Below are 20001 nucleotides of genomic sequence, written 5' to 3' on the forward strand. Positions count from 1 at the left end.
GTGGCAGACGCACTTATAAATAGACATGAGGGTGGCGTGGCATGAGGGCAGCTGGGCAGGGACAGTTTGGTGTGCGCTGTGGACACTGGGTCGTGGGGGGGGGGGGAATTGGCAGCATGTAACCCAGGAGAAGTGGCAGCGGAGTGTCATGCAGGCAGTGATTGTGCTTTGTTGGAGGTAGTGTGGTGCTTAGCTAAGGTATGCATTGCTAATGAGGGCTTTTCAGAAGTAAAAATTGTTGGGAGGGGGGGGGCCCACTCTTGCCGCTATTGTGGCTTAATAGTGGGACCTGGGAACTTGAGATGCAGCCCAACATGTAGCCCCTCGCCTGCCCTATCCGTTTCTGTGTCGTTCCCATCACTTTTATCGAATTGCCCCGATTTTCACAAATGAAAACCTTAGCGAGCATTGGCGATATACAAAAATGCTCGAGTCGCCCATTGACTTCAATGGGGTTCGTTACTCGAAACGAACCCTCGAGCATCGCGAAAAATTCGTCTCGAGTAACGAGCACCCGAGCATTTTGGTGCTCGCTCATCTCTAGCTCTGGCGAATGTACAGTTTGGAAATACTGTGAACCATTGCTTTGTGCAATAAAGCTGGGAGACGCCAAAAAGATAAAGAAGTGCAGTGGTCCAGTGTCTCTGTGAGAGAGACGCCAATCTTCCTAGGTGAAGACGGTGGCAATGTTATTTGGTAACTAATTTCCTATATATATATATATATATATATATATATATATATATATATATATATATATATCTTCCTGATTTTATGTTTACAATAACAAACAACAAAGTAGTAATTGCTGCAATGACATAAAACTACACTGACCTGGTGAAATTAGGATTTATTTTAATGACTAAACAGACATAAACAGGATTTATTTCTTCATTTAATTGTTTCTTAAATTTTCACATGCTAAGCATAAGAATCCAGATGCAATGCAAACCAAATAAATACAGTCATATTTAATGTTCTAATCAAAAACTAATCCTCCCTTGTAACCGAAATGAAAATCATACAAATAACCTGCTCGTACTCTGTGACCTAACCTCAGCAAATGTTTGCCAATTAGAAAAATAATCTAATCTGTAAATGCCTACTAAAATAATTATAGGTTGGAATAAAAGTCCAATTAACAATTAATATCAACTTGATAATTAAAAGTTAGAAAAACAAATAATGAATTTTACAGTTTACAGTTGCAAGACTGGAACATTATTATGCTGTCCTGTGAAAAAAGGGCAAGTAACAACAATTTGTTATCTTAGACATAAAAATGTCCTATAGTGCTCCAATTTGAGGAACTGATTTCAATGATAAATGTGAGGCTATGTACAAGGGAGGGGAAAATACATGTCACCATTACATACTTACTAAATGGGAAAATACTGACTAAAACCGATATGGAAAAGGACTTAGGAATTTTAGATGACAGTAAATGTAATTGGAGCAACCAGTGTTAGGCAGATGCTGCCAAGAAAACAAGATCACAGAGTGCATCAAAAGAGGCATAGATGCACATACCAATAATATAGCACTTCCACTTTATAAATAACTAGTTAGATCGCACATGAAACATTGTGTACAAATTATGTTTTATGAAAAGTATAGATATAACAAAGTAAGTAACCGAGTACGTTGGTCACTAGTTAATGGTCATGTATTCCCTGAACCTCTTAATAGTCATCAGTGCACCTTTCTGCCACATTCAAGTAGCGTAGCCAATGCTCCTTTAATTTTGAACTTGCGAACCATGCTTCCAACTGTATCTTTAAGAACATTCAGTTTTTGTATCCTTGTCCTTGTCTGTGCAAGGCAATAATTACTGCTCTGAACTTCCTGGACCCATCTCTTGACATATTTATAACGTGCAATAAAACATCACAGTCAACAAAACCAAAGCCAGTCAAGATATACGATGTGTTTTATCTCAAGCACACCTAGTGCAACTAATGCACCTGATTAGTTGAATCAGGTGTGCTTGTGGCAACACCTGATTTGCAAATGTGTGTTCCTATGATGGAATATATGCAAGGGGTTGAATAATTCAGAGGCTGCAGTAGTCATTAAAAGTGGTATATTGTGTTGAATTTGGAGAAACCACTTGTTATATTAGTTGCGTCAAGCTATTTAAACTGTTCTTGCTTGTTTTGGGTGGAAACATTTTCTTGTGGAAATGCAGAAGTGAAACATTGCGATACTCGCTGAGATAATCCAGTTGCTATGGGAAGCGTAGCCTGCTGTCCATGAGTGGAGAATCATAGCGATTCTCCCCTCGTGGGACTCAAATCACAGCATGCTGCAATTTGCTGCGATTCTCGCCGGTGGACAGCGGACAGCGCTACGCTTCCCATAGCAACTGGATTATCTCAGCGAGTATCGCAATGCAAGATCGCCCATGGACAGGAGCCCTAACTACGTTCATGGTAGACATGTCAGAAAAGTCTATCAATTAAATACTCAAAAGTTGACTGCAATATAATATGTTGTAAAGTCTGTTAGGCAATTTCTACATTAGCAATTGTTACATAATGAAACACAAAGCAAAGTGAAGGTACAAAATCAGCATAGATATTGTTAGGGACAGCGAGTGTGGACCCGGTTTGGCTTTAGGATAATCCTAAGGGCATTATCCTGGCAGTTCCCTGGTATCCATCCTTTAACCCCTGTACAGGATCTGGCCTTCCCTATGAGAAACTAGGCTTGCTGCTACCTCCTGGAATAGTCCCGATGTAGTTGGCAGCTGGCCCACGGGAGTCAGAGGCACTGATGCAAAGCACCGCAAAACTGCCTGAGCTGTAGAGTTTGGTCCAATGACAGGGCAAGCATAGTATGGACGTAATCCAGATAAAGTCCAAGGATCAAGGCAGACACAGGAGTCCAAAGCTGGAGACCTTTGTTAAGTGACTGAAGCAAACTCACACCAATACTCAGGCTAGGAAGAGGATCCCCAGCTCAGCTAAATAGGAGGGCAGAAGCCTATTACCCTGCATCTGGGCTGAGAGCACTGGGGAGGATTATCTCCTGCAGTGCTGATGGAAAGTGCCTAGCTACAAGCCTATTCATACAGGAGGAGCAGAGCAATGCCTGCCCATTACAGCAAGAGGGTGGCAGACACGGGTAGCCGGCCTAACAGATTTCTACTCTGCATTAATAAATAATCCATCTCTAGTACAGTACTGTATGCAATACAACATAATCACTAGCAAAAATAATCTTCATTTCTTCATTTATATGGACATCAGGCAATCTTTGATGTTTTTGAACTGTTGCTAAAAACAGTAACTACAGCCGTGTCCACCCTTAGATTTCTGCAAATTTTGTAATGGACTCTAACATTTACTGATACAAATTCAAACATTATCATGACATGCTAGTAAAAAACTCTACAGGGTGCAAATCACATTACAACCATTGGGTGGCCTTATCTTTCAAAGTCATCTCACACACATCGCGTCATATGTCAAATAAAGAGAAAAGGTAAGGAAAAAACATTGGTATCCTTTTTCATAATACAATGTGTATTAAGCATTCTCTCTGGTTAAATCATGCATATGTATTGGTGTATATAGTGCTTATGAAACCTGTTATGTTGTTGAACTCTATCATTCACATCATAGTTGTTGCCTGGATTTTTTAAATCTTATTCTCCCTAAATGTTTAATATCAGCCTTATAGTTTGCATAGCAATGAAATATGTTTCATATAAACACTATGTAGCATTAAAGGGGTTGTCCGTTTGTGTAAATAAGAAATCAGAAGGGGTCCATCACCCAGAATCTTCAAAGATCAGCTGGGCTAGTGTGCTTGTGCACTGAGCTGATTTCTGCAGGAAGCAGACAGCTTTGTTCCCACTGCAGTGGCCAGGCTTGGTATTACAGGCAAAGTCCCCATTGAAATGAATGGAAACTTGTCCTGTAGTACCAAGCCTGGCCACTGTAGTGAGAACGTAGCTGTCTGCTTCCTGCAGATATCAGCTCAGTGCACGAGCACAATGGCCTGGCAAACATGTGAACAGAGAGAAACCCAGGCGGCAGACCCCTCAGCCTTCTGCCAATGTACAATTCATGGTCTATCCAAAAGATAGGCCATCAATAGTATACATTCAGACAACCACTTCTAACACTTCAAATGGTGTGAAAAGAAATGAATTATGGTACCTTGTCTGACTAGTTAGTCTGAAGCCAACAGCTGATTCTTTGTTAAGTCCAACTGCTTCAATCTGAATGACATCATCCAAATTTGGTTCGGTGGCAACAAACTGGATTGGGAACTTCCATATACCACCAGTTACACACTGTACAACTAGTAGAACAGAGTGCCTGAAATACAATGAATACAAAACAATACTGAATGTTTCCTGTTGACTGGAAAAGGATGCAGCTGTTAGAAGTATATCAGTAATTGCCTCAAGGAATAGTGTTGGGTACAATGGTTTCTAATTAAAGTGTCATCTGCATTGTATCTTTACATTTTCTTTGTGTTCAAATTCTCTCTGGGTATATGGTTCCTTACAAAGCTCTAAAGAAAACCAGCAAAATTCAAGTACTAACACATTATGCAGACATATCAAAGATGATATGTCATGGTCTCACAATTTCCCACATAAAGTCCCACTGAAGTCTATTCTATACACAAATTATTGGGCACTGTTGAGTGATTTCCAAAACAATACTAGGAAAGAATATCTGAAGAGAATGAAACTGTGTTGCAAGCAAGTACGTCTAGTGATGGCATTTCCTTATTCCACACCAATGTTATCTTGTGCAACATCAAAAGATGGACTCAAAATGTAATTTCCCTTCCACTTGCACGTCTCTATATTTCTGTAAATTATTAATAATTGATAGGACTACTCAAGGCTCTACATTCCCTATATTTTAAAATGATTAAAAAAAAAACCTTAGGCATAAAATTCTACACATGTAGCCCTTTACCTCATTGACTTATTGGGTGCAAAAATGATGTTGAAAATTAATGTGACAATCCCAGATGGTGTATCACGTTCCTTTCTCACTAGTTCAATTCCTACAGATGGTTCCAGCTGGGATTTTGATTCTTCGGATTCATACTTAATTTCATATAAAAATTCTTCTGTGGTACTGAAACCTAATGTTAGAAAATGTGGTTAATTACTTTGTTGTCAGTATGACAAAAATAAGTGACATCAATTAGCTTCATTGTAAATGTCCATTACATTTTATTACCGCAACCATTACATTTTATATAGAGTCCTTTATGTCTACAGCGACAGATTTCAGGAATGTCTCCCATCAGGTGAGCCCTTACCAAAGCTGTAGATATTGTAAACAACCCTGTAAACAGTAACGACCTTCCATAAGGACCTCAACTGACATTGCAACTGACTATAGACATATAGACTATACACATATTAAATAATGAGATTTTCATTGACACATTGGTAAAAAAAACAACTTTGCTGTTTCATCTTAATTACAGTTGTTACCTCTACCTAGTGTCAGACTAGTATCCATCTGCACAACACAACCCATCTGCCATCTATACAGAACATGCCTTCATCAACATTATTTTATCAAAATCTTTATTGCTATAATTGTTCACATAGAACACATCACCAGAAATGCCTCATTCAAATCTTTGACAGATTTGTCGAAGATTAGGAGTTTGTTAGGAGTTTCTGTCACAGACTCTGCAAAATGTATCAAAAAATAAAAGCTCAGCATTCAGAATATATTGTTTTAAGTATTCTGGACACCATAACAGAACCCAATGATCCCTATTACTGTGAATGGTGTCTATCAGGTCCCATTGGTGTCTGGCCTATAAGGAATCAGGTATCGCTATCACTTGCACTTGCAAGATACAGGTTTGCACGAGGCTTGAGTCAATTATAGAAACAATAACAAGGAGACGACTCGCACTTTTTGGTCATGTTGCACGCTTGTCAGAAGCTGTCCCGACCCACGGTGCTCTAACCACAGCAATTGCTAAGAAAATCGAGAGACGGTCCCCTGCTGGATGGCAGAGGCTTCCTGGTCATCCGCAGCGCTCGTGGGTGCAACAGATAGGCAATAGTACCTCCTCAGACATCTACACTGAATGGAACAATGGTCTTGATCGTGGTCATTCTAGATTGGCGCTACGGACCACTGTTGTCCCAGTGTGATAACTAACTAAACTAACTAATTAACTATCACTTGCACTGTTCAGCTGATATGATGGAGTGAAATAACAAAAGTTGAAACATCAATGTTAACAAGGCCGAATGTCTAATAGGTTATTTCTTAATGAAACTTTCAGAAATAGATTGGTGGAAAGTTATTGGCTCCAGTCTTTTACAAAACCTTTAGGACCTATTAGAGTCCTCTTACTGCGTCAGAGCTAGGGCCGCCAGATCAACAAGCACTCTGATTTGTATTTATAGTCTTTGCTAGTTGTTCTTTCCACTTCTCCATGTAGAGTGCAAAGTTTACTGTGTGTTAGGTGGCATTAGCTAGCTGGTAAGTTGGATCTGTCTTCAGAAGAGTAGATTATGTTATTTTCTATACAGTATTGCAGTAGCATCCATTTTATTGCATATTCATATAGAAGATTATGTATGAAGAGTGCAAGGTTGTGTGTTCTGTATTCTCTAAAAGAGACAAAAATGGTTTGGCAGCTAATGGTTTTTATGATATTACATTGGCGATCATACATCAGTTATGCTACAATAAAAAATACACTGTACCAGCAAATATAGATTTCAAAGCAAACACCATAGCCCACATTTAGCTATGTATTTGCACCTGTTTTAGTGCATTTAACTAACCATTTGCACCAGAATTTAGAGCCATTTCTGACAGTTTGTAGAAGTAGTTGTTCAAGATTTAGACACTTTTATCAAATGCATTTAAGCAACTTTTGAAAAATGTGGGCCCATATCTTTCAATGCATTGTGCCATTTTATTGATGTCAAATACAGCCAGTTTTTAATATTTTAGATGTTTTGTGACTATCATGCAGTGGCTAAGCAGCTGCAGTATTGTGAGCTATGTATAGTATCACTAATGTATCACAGAAATGTCACATTTAACCCCACTGTTTCGAGATCCTTAAATGCTTTTACATTTTCAGAGTTCTTTATCATATTGTATTCAATGAAAAAAAAACTATACTGGTAGATTAGTATGAAAGCTGTCTAAAAGTAAGAAAAATAGATTAGTATACAAAGTAACAGGATAATACCAGCTTTTATCAATGTCATATTTTCAACTTTTATAAAATGCTGCGTATCAAAGCATTTTTCTTGTATTTCCAAATAGTTTTTTGAACACAGACGTTCTCAGAATAGCTGCTGTATATTCATAAGATATAGAGGTCTTACAACACCCATAGAATTACTTTAATATATCACTTAAAAAGAAACAAAATCATTTCAAAGTTTAATATGAAAAAGTACAGATTGTTCGCAGCTTTATGATGGGAAACAAAGAATTCTTTTTGTTTTAAGTGTTCCCAAAGGCTATTTCATAATGGTATTTCCTCCAATGATGTTTCCCAATTTCAAGACTTTTCTACGGAATATTATTACCATTTAGGGAAAAAAATGAGCATTAGAAATCATTAAAAAATTGAAAACATGTTACAGTATAAAAGCTAAAATAACAGAAAATAACATTATCTTGTATACAATAAAGCAATTTACAAATGTAAAATAATTAGTTTTTCCTTCCTTTGACAGTAAACATTGTAATACAGTCCTTTCTACCTTGTTTATTCTTCTGTTACAGAAAATTTACCCACAGGTCGGAAATGCTGCGAAATTAGTTTGGAAAATCTGCAGTATTTAAAAGTACAAGTATTGTGGATGGAATTTTGGAAATTCCATCTATAAACTGCAGACAAAATCTGTAGTATATGTAAATTGACTGATGCTGCCTGATTTTATATCTGCATCATGTCAATTTATCTTGAAGATTTTCAATGTGGAGTTGAGGGCTCTTTCACACGGGTGTATTTGTGCGGGCAAACTTCGTGCACCCAATAGGCAGAAAACAGAACCCATTGATTTCAATAGGTTCATTCACACTTACACTTTTTGCGCGCGTGTTTTGTGCGTGAGGAAAAAATGCAGCATGCTCTACTTTTGTGTGCATTTATGCACCAAAGGTCCCCATAGAGACGCGCAATTCCGTGGAGAAAGAGAACTCTTCTGGAACTTATGAGGCTAAATAGCCATTTAAATCGGAGTGTGGCTGTGTCCCATTCATAAAAAAACATGCTGTATGAGAGCAAAAAATACTATAGAATACGCTGAAATACACAAAAAAGCCTAGTTTTGTTGAGTCGTGCGTAATTAAGCATACAATTGTGTGAAGGAGCCCTAACTTCTTCAAATAAAGGGGTGAAATCACCATTTGGTGTAGACTCAGTGTGGATTTTCTACTTTGAATTCATGTTGGATGTGGTGCAGATTTTCTGCTGCAGAAAAAGCACAGTAAATCTGCAATGTGTGCATGTACTCACAGTCTATCAACTACATAGGATTAATTAGATAGCAATAAGGGTATGTGCACATTGGACAGATTTGCTGCAGAGTGTCCACAATGGACATTCCCCAGTAGATCCACAGCGCAAAATCTGCATTAAAAAAACGCACAATTTTATATTGAATTTGATGTTGAATTCACCCCCTTATTTGAAGAGGTAGAATCTTCACCAAAAATCCTCTGTGGATTTAAATTCCACACAGCAAGTCCATTTCCAAAGCAGATTTTTTCTGAAGCATGAAAACGCGATTTTTAAAATCTCATTCACTTTGCTCCTACGATAAATGCAACGGACATTCCATGAGGCAAGTTTAGTACCACGTTAGCCAGTAGGACAGAATCTACAAGATTATTTTGTTTGCATTACTGAGCGAAATAAGTTTTTACATTTTATAAAACAACTAGAGGATCTACAGCTTGGTCTATACAAAAAAGATTGGTTAGAAACTATTGGATTTGACAGTAAAAAAAAGACTGTATTTGATCCAGGTGTTTACGTGTTGTTCGCACAGAAAATTTAATGAAGTCAAGGTTACTTTAGAGTAACTGAGGAATAAAATATGTATACACATAGAGAAGAGTTAGATTCTCCTCAGGCTGCATGTACTAATGTCCTTTTGCAGAATATGCCACCCCACCCATTCTCCTCATTTAGGACCTAAAGAATGCTCGCGCCCAATTGTACGCTCGTACGACACCAGGAAGTTACATTACATAGGGATGCACTTCCTTTTGCATTTAGCATTGAATAATAGAGTTGTGACCCCTTTACTTTTCCTATTTAGGACCTAAAGAATGGTTGTGCCAAATTTCATGTTTGTACAACACCGGGAAGGTAGAGAATTACATTAGGTACATTACATAGGGGTGCCAAAACTTTTGCAATTAGCAATGAATAATTAAGTTGTGACCCCTTTACTTTTCCTACTTAGAACCTAAAGAATGGTCATGCCAAATTTCTAATCTGGCATGCAATGTGAGAAATAAATCCTACGTGACAGAGCACACAGTTGTGTGTGTTTTCCCCAAATAACTGCTCTCCTACTGTATTATTAACAACACCAAATTACATTTTCAATTCTACTAAACCAATCAACCATAAACATTATTGTATTGTAAAAGATGTCTCAGCCTCTCTCAGGTTTCACCTGCATAATCATTTTCCATAATTCTTCCCGTTTAATTATGTTGACTGTTTATTCAACCAATGTTGCCTGACATGCTTGATATTATTGCACATCTCCAGGGTTTATTCTTGGCTAAGTGGCTAAAATATGGGATTATAGAATAGCCTATTTACATTTCTCTGCTCTGTGATTATTCCACCCTATTTATGAACTGGAAAATTGACTTATTACACAAAATACACATATGTGATTTTAATACTACAATCCCATTTGGTGCAGCAAATTTCTTCAGACATGTTTAAACTGGTAGCTAACAAAGTACGACGGTGTTACAGATGATTTTATGACAGGCATTACATTTCTGTATGACTACTACTATTATAATGCCACCAACTGCATTATGGAACCTGTCAACAATTTTAAATGATTCTAGAATGCTATGTGTCTCTCAGCCTAGAAGAATGTCATGTTCCAATCAATACCTGCCTTTTCATCCAAACACTAGAATTCGTAAACAATTTTTATTGCGGTGGCATACATAGACTCTGATACCGGTGGCAAGATTATTTCTTTCTGTGCAGAAATACCCATAGATGCTTGTTTAAATAAAATAACATACTGCGGCAGCATTAAGTATAATTTTATTCTTACTACTGTCCCTCGAGCTGTTCTCTGGGTAATTAATTGAAGTTAGGAATGCAATAGGCACTTGCTATGAGGATGTACATTAATGTGACATAGTGGAGACATTTAAGTAACAGCACTTACATTGGCACCAAAGGGCACTAATTAATAACCCCATAGAATTGTCATTGTTTGTGAAGACACTGAAGTATGAATCAAAGTAACAGCAGAACAACACTTCAGGCAAAATCTACAGCAAAGAACTTGTGTCCCTGTTATTCCTTACATATAAAAATAGAATATTTGCAAGTTTCTTGCACATATATTCTAATGATAACAAGACTCAAAGTTTATAGTTATTTTAGCTGTAAATAATCGCTGAATAAGCAGATAAAGTTTCTGGATTCAAAAAATGTGAAACTCTACTTTAAGGTTACATTCGCAGGGGCGAGTGTGATATCTGGCTAAGAAACTCAGACCGATATCGCGCTTGCCAAGTTGCAATTTTTACAGCAAGGCAATGTGTTTTTGCTTACAATTCGCATTACAATGCATGAAAAAATAGCGACTGCTTCCCATTGACTTCAAGCGACAGCAAGCTAGTGCAATGTGATTTCTTTCACGGTCCCATTGAAAGCAATGGGCGATGCGTTCTGAGAGAATGCCCAAATTTAGGACATACTTTTGTGAATAAAACCAGTCAAAAGAATGGGTTTCATATTTGTGTGAGTTTTTGGCACGTCACATCGTACAAAACTCACATGATTTTCTCAGTTGTGTGATTAAACCCTAAAAGGTAATTTAAAGAACTTATTTATTTCCTTTCTTTGATTATATAGCACTAACATAGTCCACAGTGCTGAGCAATATCCAGCTCACTGATTCACTAGGGATAATGGAATATTTTATATGTATGGGTAAATGGCTTATTCTAATATATATATATATGGATTAGAATGTACTATGTGTTATATACTTTTTCTTTATAAATTTTATTTGCAGTGTTTTTGCAGTTATTGCCCTTAATTGTCCTTGTTCCATGTCATTTGTCACTTTATGTTTGGTGCTCAGTCTTTGTCTATGTGTCATTGATTCTCTGTTGTGTCAGTTTGAATCCTCAGTGTGCCTTTATCTCCTTTGACTCTGTTGGGTGTGTCAGCTGTTGGTGCACACCTGGGGGCAATCAGGGAGGGTTTTTAGTTCCCTCCTGGCCTGAGCTCAGTGCTGGCCGATTTCAGTTTAGTCTCCTTCTGTTGTGGAGTGAAGACGTCCCAGGATCCGGCTTCCCTAGTTCTCTCAGCGGTCCTCTCAGTTAAGTTCAGAGATTCTGTACTGAGATTTATTTTTGGAGAGTTTTGCTTACTTTGTTGGTTTTTCTTTGTCACTTGCTAGTTTTATTGAGTGTCCCAGGCACACGGTTGGATGTGTCCTTATGGTTGGATGTGTCCTTATCAGGGCGGACCATCCACTAGTAGGTAGGGGTTGCTACCTTTAGCGACAGTTTCTCCTTATTTGTTTATTTTTTTCCTGTTCTGCAGGGGCTTCCTTGCAGTGTGGTGTGAACACTGCCAGAGACTTTATATTTTGGTTCGCAGTTAGTGCATGCCCTGGGAGACGTGATATTCTCACTGTGACTCTGTCTCCAGTCAATTTATGTCACACCTGTCGTTTCAGTACTTGAATCCATGGCCTTTGATATATACTGTACATCCTTAATATTATAATTATTTATTACAACCTCTTGATGATTACTAATGATAGCCATTTATAGATACTCAAGTTTATACTGTTTGTTTTTCTTGATGGTCTTATGGACTATATACGGTGCATGCAAGTGCAATGAAGTGCGACAGTTGAATCTATGCATGCACCGTAATACTCCCTTCTTTGGTACCCTGTGTGCAAGCACATATTGGACTTTATGTACATCATGACATTATATGCACAATGGACTCCATTTTGTCTTTACTATGCATGCACTAGCATCTTGTTGGACAATGACTAGAGCGTCTGAAATTATAAAAGTGTGTTTGAGTACATTCTATTGGATGTTCGGGGCATAAATAAGTGCCTCTGCAGCTCCTTGTCATCAGCTCAGACTAAGCATCAAAGAGAAACATGTGTTAGGGCATGCCATTCTTTGGGTTTGTATGAATCTAGGCTTTTCTTACTGGTAGTGTAGCGTTTCCGGCACTAGGTTTGGAGGCACGGGTGTAGCAACCATGCAGGTCCAGAAAGTAGTTAGGGAAGAGCCAGGAGTCGGCAATAGGTGGTCTCAGGTTCATAATACAAATGGAGGAGGCAGGTATCATTGTCAGAAGGGAAGCCAGAGGTATCAGTATGTCTTGGTTCACAGTACTGATGGAGAAGGTGGATATCATTGTTAGAAGAGAAGCTAAAGGTCAGTATCGGTATGTCTCAACAATTGTATCAAGAGGAGCAGTAGTAGCAAGAGCAAGACTAAAGGCAGCAAGCACAATAATCTCACACTGGGGCAGAGGCAGGGCCATGCGTTTATAGTTTGCTTGATTGGGAACTGGGCGGAGCTAGAACAGAAGAAACAGAGGGTGGGGCCAGTAAGGGAAACACAGGAGCATGGATAGGTGTTCAGCAGAGGAACTATCCAAGTCCTGGATGGCTTACTCGAGAGAGCTGCCAAATGGAGTGCAGGAAGTCCCGGGTTTGAGCCCTGACAGGTAGCACCACTGTGTCCCTTTTTAGCTATCCTTACACATTACCATGTATTTTGCTAAGTGGCCAAAGAGATTGCCCTCCCACTGATGTTACTACCTTATGAATTCCCTATACTCTTGAGATGAGCATTAACTTGATATGGATATGTCTTAGAGAGATTGGTATGCATTCTAAATGCTAACATGGGGATACATTGTGGCGCTAACTATCTAACATCTTGTGGTTGAATAATGTTCGAAACACCCATGTAGCATTTTGTTCATGACTAGCAGGCGCCATTCAGGTCCCTCTCACTGGCCTCCAGCGCTTCTGCAGGCTTCCTATGCACTTGTCAGCACCGACAGATCATCTCTTGTTGGTAACGGAGCTTGAATACCCCGCCTCCAGCAAAAGATTTCTCTGATTGGTTCAAAAGCACAGCCTCAGCCAATCAGAGCCAGGACTCGATCAACCAATCACAGCCATTCATTGTAATTTTTGGATAAATATCCTCCTGCATGCAGTAAAGTAATAAACACACATATACTCACTTCTCCCCACTTTCAACGTGTCCCACACTGGTACTTTGTCCTCAGCGCTTGTGTTTGTTCACCGGCTTTAATCCCGCCTGGTTTACGGACGTCACAGGCACAACAGCCATTAACAGAGATCACTGATCGAGAGCTGAGCTCTGTCATTGGCTGCAGTGCCTATGACTTCCTGTAAACAGGCTGGGGGAACTTTTAATTTTAGTGCATGCAAGAGTTTTACCTAGAAGCTACAACTCAGACCACTCCTTTTAAGTAAATGGGGTTGAGATGCAAAACCAGACACAATACACGTACAAATCTGGAATAAAGCAATCATATTTTTTTCATACAACACATTTACAATAAATGCATCTTTAGTCATTCAGATGTCTTTCTTATCATAAATCTGCTGTAAATCCATTACAGTTGAGTCATATTGTGCATATGTGTGCTTTATGCTGAATGTTTTACAAAAGTCCTAAATTTAAAGAGATATCACAGATGTATACAGTTGCATAAGCCATCAGACCTTGAGAATATAAAATCTATTATTTTGATTTCTTGTGTTCAAAAATCAACTGACACTGTCTAACAAATGTATATCTTACGAACTAACCATTGCTGACTTGAACTTCCTCTTGTGCATGTGACGTCCTTGCCATGAGTTTTTTATCTCGACTCGATGCTTGCATAGCAGTCTGACCCGGAACAGTACCGCTCAGCAATACTTCTACTCTCTCTTCAGTGCGACTTCTTGCTTGGCAACACACAACAGCTGCAAAATGGTCAATAAACATAACTATAGTAGGAAAAATAATTGTATAAGAAGACAATCACAAAAAAAACATAATTAGTAGCTATGTTATTAGTTCAACAGATGGCATCCCCTGCTTAGAATGTGCCTAATAAAAATGGCATTGTAATAAAAATGTGTAATCGGGATAAGCACGGGTTTACATATAAAACCATTTAGCTATGTATTAAACAGAAATAGTCATTAAATTGGATCAAACTAGTAACTATTATCCTTATTAAATGATCAAATTCATGCAAATATTAAGTTGACATAAAGTACAATTGCTCTTTATAGATGGGGACAATTATTTGCTGTTGGAAACAGTAAGAAACAAAAAAGACAATATTTATCATGTGTAATAACACTAGTTTCCTGCAGTAATGGCACTGAAAAATCTGCTATATAGATTTATGGGAAAATTTATAAAGCCGCTGTATCCCTTTTTTCCAAAACATACAAATGTGCCTGAAAAAGTGTTTGAGACTTTAGAGTTGCGCTAACCATGATTCATTTACTAATACAGTCCTTTAGGCCACTTAACACGGGACAAATGTCAGACCCATGCACTACTGCCCAACTACCGCTTTTGTCCCAGCCCACTTTCCTCCATCCACAGTAAACAGCTGTCTGTCAAAGATTGAGCGGCTCCTGTTTACACGGCCCAACACTTGCTTGGTTTTTAGTTCTGCTAAAATCCAAGCGACTCCGACAGGTAAGCAATTTCCCACTTAGTGCCCTGTTGGCCGATGTGTGTACACGGAGACATTACCGCCTAAATTTGCTGTTTACAAAGATAATTTGGGCCGGTACCTTTACATTTGACTGAGCAAAACCTGGTCCGGACAGATGTTACAGCAGGTTTTAGCCTATACCAGATCATCTACAGGGTGTGTACCTGTACTGATTGCTCTGGGGAGAGACTGCTATTAATATGAATTAACGTGGCACACACCACACTACAAGGAGATTGGTTTACTAGTGCTCGTATGGTGCATTAGTGTTATTAGATCTCTCCTTCTATGTTTACAGAACATTCGCTCTATCATATAATTCTAAAAGCAACTTTGTGAGACAGTTGAGACCTGGAGGTTGGAGCCCAGACAGGGTACAACATTCTTATATGCTACCACCAAGGCCACCATCAGAAATATCTCGACCAATACATGGCATTGCCAGGATCCTGAAGTCCATATTTTGTTCATTTGGTGAGTACATAAGGAAAGTTACATCATTTGTAACTAATTTGGAAATGAAGGGAATAATGTAATCTTTATACAGCAGCTGTAGCCTAAACCGTGTTGCTAGTAGACAAAGGGACCTTTCACACGGGATGGAATATTCTGCAACAGCATTGCAGAATTTGCTGTCCCTCAATTTCACATCAAAATTGACACTTGTAACTGCGATTTTGATGCAAAATTGAATATTTCGTAGCAGGGCGTATTCTATGACAATGTGTTGTGGAATAATCTGTTCTGTGTGAAAGGTCCCTTATAGAGGAGAGCAAACAGAATGCTAATTGAGAACTATACATGCAGGCCTCATGCACACGGGGCAAATTGAGCAGCAGATTTCGCTCTTGTCAGCAGGCGTGGGTGATCTGCTGCTCAATGTGTCCGTTGATGTGTGTGGAGATTCCTCTCTCCACGCACACCACTGGATTTTATTTGCGGCTGCTACGTGCTGAAAATAAAACGCAGCATACTCTATTGTTAGAGCGGATACGCAGGGACAGCTTCCCTAGTAAGGTACAAAAAGTCAAAAAGGGGGAGAGGGATCAATCCACATGCGTATTGCCCACTCTCAATTAACAGGCTTTCTCAAGACCCTGTGTGTCTAAATATTCATATGTGTTTAATAAAGTTTGCTATAGTAATCTCCTTTGCCTACATTGATATTGGTGTGCTCAGGTTTTTAAATACATCCTTGCTACTCTCTTTTTTTTTTGACCTTATATAAAATGAAGGACACCATGGTGGGAACTGGACGTACAGCAGAATGCATTCTGCAGTTAAAAATGACAAAATCCGCACTCATTGACAAAATCCATATCTGCGCTATATGCTGTGGACATTTCTGCTCTGTGTGAAAGGTCCCTTATGGTTCTTCTAGAATTGTGAACAGATGTTTTACATTAGTCATAAATTTGCAAAAGCTACTGCCAAATTTATAAATAGTCAAGTTTTGATTTCTTTTCTTATTTAACGGAAATTACCCTTTTTGATGTCTCTTCTGCTATGCAAGCTGGGATTTGTATATTTTCACACTAGCATCATGATTTCCATTTTTACAGGTGCCAAGACATATGATACATTTGTTATGATTCCTTGTGATCAATTATGATTAGACTTGAGCTAACATGCTCATCCGAGTATTAGCATACTCAATGGTGCTCGTTACTCGAGCGAGTACCACGCCGCGTTCGACCCCTCCCTGCATTACCACTTGCTGTTGTGGCGTGCCAGCATGCGCACGTCCACAGCAGTATGTGGCTGAGAGAGAGAGAGAGAGAGAGAGAGAGAGAGAGAGAGCTCGACACCCGGCGGGTGAATTGCAAAAATGCTTGGGTCTCCCATTGATTTCAATGGGGTTCGTTACTCGAATAGAGCTCTCGAATATTATGAAAAGCTCTACTCGAATAACGAGCACCAGAGCATTTTGGTGCTCGCTCATCTTTAATTATGATCCATTAAACAAATCATTTTTTTTCTCCATAGACCTAAAATGGATCAGTTAGGTTTCCGCCTGGAATCATTTTTTGCTGGATATAATAATGCGGCATGCAACACTGTTCTGACCATCAAGAAACAACTGGAGCCTTAGGGAAATAACTAATGCACGTGTGAACAGAGCCTTATAATGATGATAGAGAATAACATTTAGCTAGATACAGTAAGAATGGCTAAACTTTATACTGTCCTCTTCTCTAGTAATAAACTTTTTTTATCATTTCTAAAGAAATATCTCTTCTGAAGAAACTCATTAATCTTCAGCTCTGTTCAGTTTTCTGTGTTTACAGATCATTAAATTGCTCACAGGTGATTGCAAAGTGTGAAAGCAGCAGGATATTGCTTCCCTCAGAAAATAATCAAGACTTCAGCTTCATAAAACTGAACTTTAAAAACACTCACCCTTTATACTTCTGAGCACCACACACAAATGCACAAAAAGCAACCATTTACCAGTTTTTAATGTACCAAATTACATATCAATCACTACTCATAATTATGTAGTAGATGGAAAATGGCATTTGAAACTTTAGTATTTTCAAACCATTGATAATGCAGAGAAAAACAAAAAAGAACTCATAGTCCAAATTTTCTAGAAAATTACCAAAATGGCCACCATCTTGTGAAAAGCCCATCCTAAAGAATACCCATGGGTTGATTCGACCTGAAAGGAAGGTAGTGAAGCTGTGAGCAGGAGCTAACATGACACCGTTTGTTCTTGTCAGGCTGAAAGGAATGAATAGTGTGGCACTAGGTTTTGCCTGTCTGTGGCTATGCCCCCTTCACCCTCCTCCCAGAGCTCATAAAGTTATCCTAGCTACATTCTAGATTGATTTTTTCACACACTGAAGACAGCATTCATTTTCTAGACTACGCCTTCAAAGTGGAAATTTTCTTTCCTCGGTCGTTTATAGTACTAAACGAGTCTCTACAACGGGATGTTATTATTATAATAATTATTATTACTAGATTAATCTGATGTTCGCTATGCGAACATAAAAAGTGGTGGTTGTGAACTTCTAACTCTGCTTGGCTAGGTGATTATTTAGAGTGTCGCTTTGTATTTGGAGCAGATATCTAATATAAAAAAGCCCACAGGTCTCTCTCTGTTTGTCTGTCTTTCTCTCTGTTTGTCTGTCTCCCTCTCTGCCTGTCTTTCACACTGTCTATCTCTCACTCTCTCTTTCTCTGTGTTTGTCTTTCACTCTGTTTGTCCCTCTCTGTCTCTCTCTTTGTCTGCCTCTCTATCTGTCTCTTTCGTTGTCTGTCTATCTCTCTTTTTCTCTCTAGGTATCGCTCTGTCTCTTTCGTTCTATTTCTGTCTCTGTCTGTTCCTCTCTGTCTGTCTCTCAATCTCTCTCTCTATCTCGATATAGCTCTCTCTATGTCTCTATTGCTTTCTCTGGGTCTCCCTATAGCGCTCTCTCATTTTTTTTTCTATTGCTCTCTTGTTCTGTCTATTGCTCTCTCTCTCTGTCTGTCAATCACTCTTGTTCTGTCTGACTATTGCTCTCTCTATCGCTCTTTCTCTGTCTGTTTCTCTCTGTCTCTCTATTTGTTTCTCTATCACTCTGTCTCTCTACGCTCTCTGTGTTTCCCTGTCTCTCTATTGCTCCCTCTGTCTGTTTCTCTGTCTCTCTATCGCTATCTCTGTCTCTCTATTGTTCTCTTTTTCTGTCTCTCTATTTTTCTTTCTCTATTGCTCTCTGTTTCTCTATCACTCTCCCTCTGTTTGTTTCTCTATCGCTCTTTGTGCCTGTTTCTCTATTGCTCTCTATCTGTCTGTCTCTCTCTCTCTGTCTGTCTCTATCGCTTTATCTGTCTCTCTTTGCTCTCTCTCTGTCTGTCTCACTATCTTTCTCTTTCTGTCTATCGCTCTCTCTATGTCTCTCTATCACTTTCTTGCCATGTTTCTATCGCTCTTTCTCTCACTGTCTCTCTATCGCTCTCTCTGTCTCTATCACTCTCTCACTCTGTTTCTCTATTGCTCTCTCTCTCTGTGTCTCTCTATTGTTGTCTCTATCACTGTCTCTATCACTCTTTCTCTCACTGTCTCTCTCTATTGCTCTCTCTGTTTATATTGCACTCTCACTCTGTCTCTCGATCAACTCTCTCTCTTTCTCTATCGCTGACTCCCTCTCTGTCTCTCTATCGCTCTTTCTCTTGAGGATTTGCGGGAAGGGGGGAAGTGGGGAGTACAGAAGTCAGAAGGTGCAGTGGAGGGCAGAGCCCGACGTGCAGTATGGCAATGGTGACAGTTGAAGTAGGGGAATGACGGCAATGTGTTGTGACATAAACAGGAAAATGTATACAACCAACGCGTTCCATCCATCGGTCAGCCGTCACACGTAGCTTACAATGTTATACATTTTTTTACTAGATGGCTGTGACGGATGGTATTCATCACATGTGTCACACAAAGGCTGCCTTGTAGATAAAAAAAAGTATACGTTAACATATAGTTTTTTTCTTTTACTGAATAGCTCAAGATATTATTGAATTGGTATAATGACAAGTTGTATAGCTTAATGAAATTCAAGTTAACTGAATGGTGGTGGAGACATCTGTAAGTTAAAGTTGACGGATCTTACTAGGTTTCCTACTTTGTTACCCAAAGAGCTTTCAAGTTATCCAAACAATCAGCATAGTCTGTAAATATTATGCAAAGTACCTGGAGCTGAGTTGGATGGCTGGGCTTCTGGAATGCCATGAATTGGATAAATCCATCGTATACCCGAAATATCCCCATTCTCTGTTTTTGAAATGCTGTATAAAACATGTTAATATATTTGATATGTGAACATATATAATATTCTTGCGAATAACTGATAAAAATGTGATGGCCTTATGGCTTTACTAAATTTCTAAAACTGTTGATAATGCATATACTACATAGTAATGCGTATGTACAGAAAACACCACTGTCAAGCTTTAATATTTAGTGTCACATTTATAGCAGAATTCAAAAATTTCTACATTTGCATATTTAACCAATTATTTTTTTAA

General features: G+C 38.8%; 2 protein-coding genes across 2 annotated transcripts in view; one reads left to right on the top strand and one right to left on the bottom strand.

Annotated features, from left to right (window-relative positions):
- Positions 1-20001, bottom strand: part of CFAP47 (cilia and flagella associated protein 47) — a 508792-nt gene that overhangs the window by 37635 nt on the left and 451156 nt on the right. The window contains exons 60-63 of the mRNA XM_066577980.1: positions 19667-19761; positions 14087-14245; positions 4944-5115; positions 4167-4328 (exon numbers count right to left, since the gene is read on the bottom strand). Coding sequence (XP_066434077.1) covers positions 4167-4328; positions 4944-5115; positions 14087-14245; positions 19667-19761 — 588 coding nt within the window. The remainder of the gene's footprint in view (positions 1-4166; positions 4329-4943; positions 5116-14086; positions 14246-19666; positions 19762-20001) is intronic.
- AMELX (amelogenin X-linked) overlaps positions 1-20001 on the top strand; it is a 677225-nt gene that overhangs the window by 29782 nt on the left and 627442 nt on the right. The gene's annotated exons all lie outside the window — the stretch shown is intronic.

The sequence above is a fragment of the Eleutherodactylus coqui genome, chromosome 1 (assembly GCF_035609145.1).
Source record: "Eleutherodactylus coqui strain aEleCoq1 chromosome 1, aEleCoq1.hap1, whole genome shotgun sequence".
NCBI classification, from domain to species: Eukaryota; Metazoa; Chordata; class Amphibia; order Anura; family Eleutherodactylidae; genus Eleutherodactylus; species Eleutherodactylus coqui.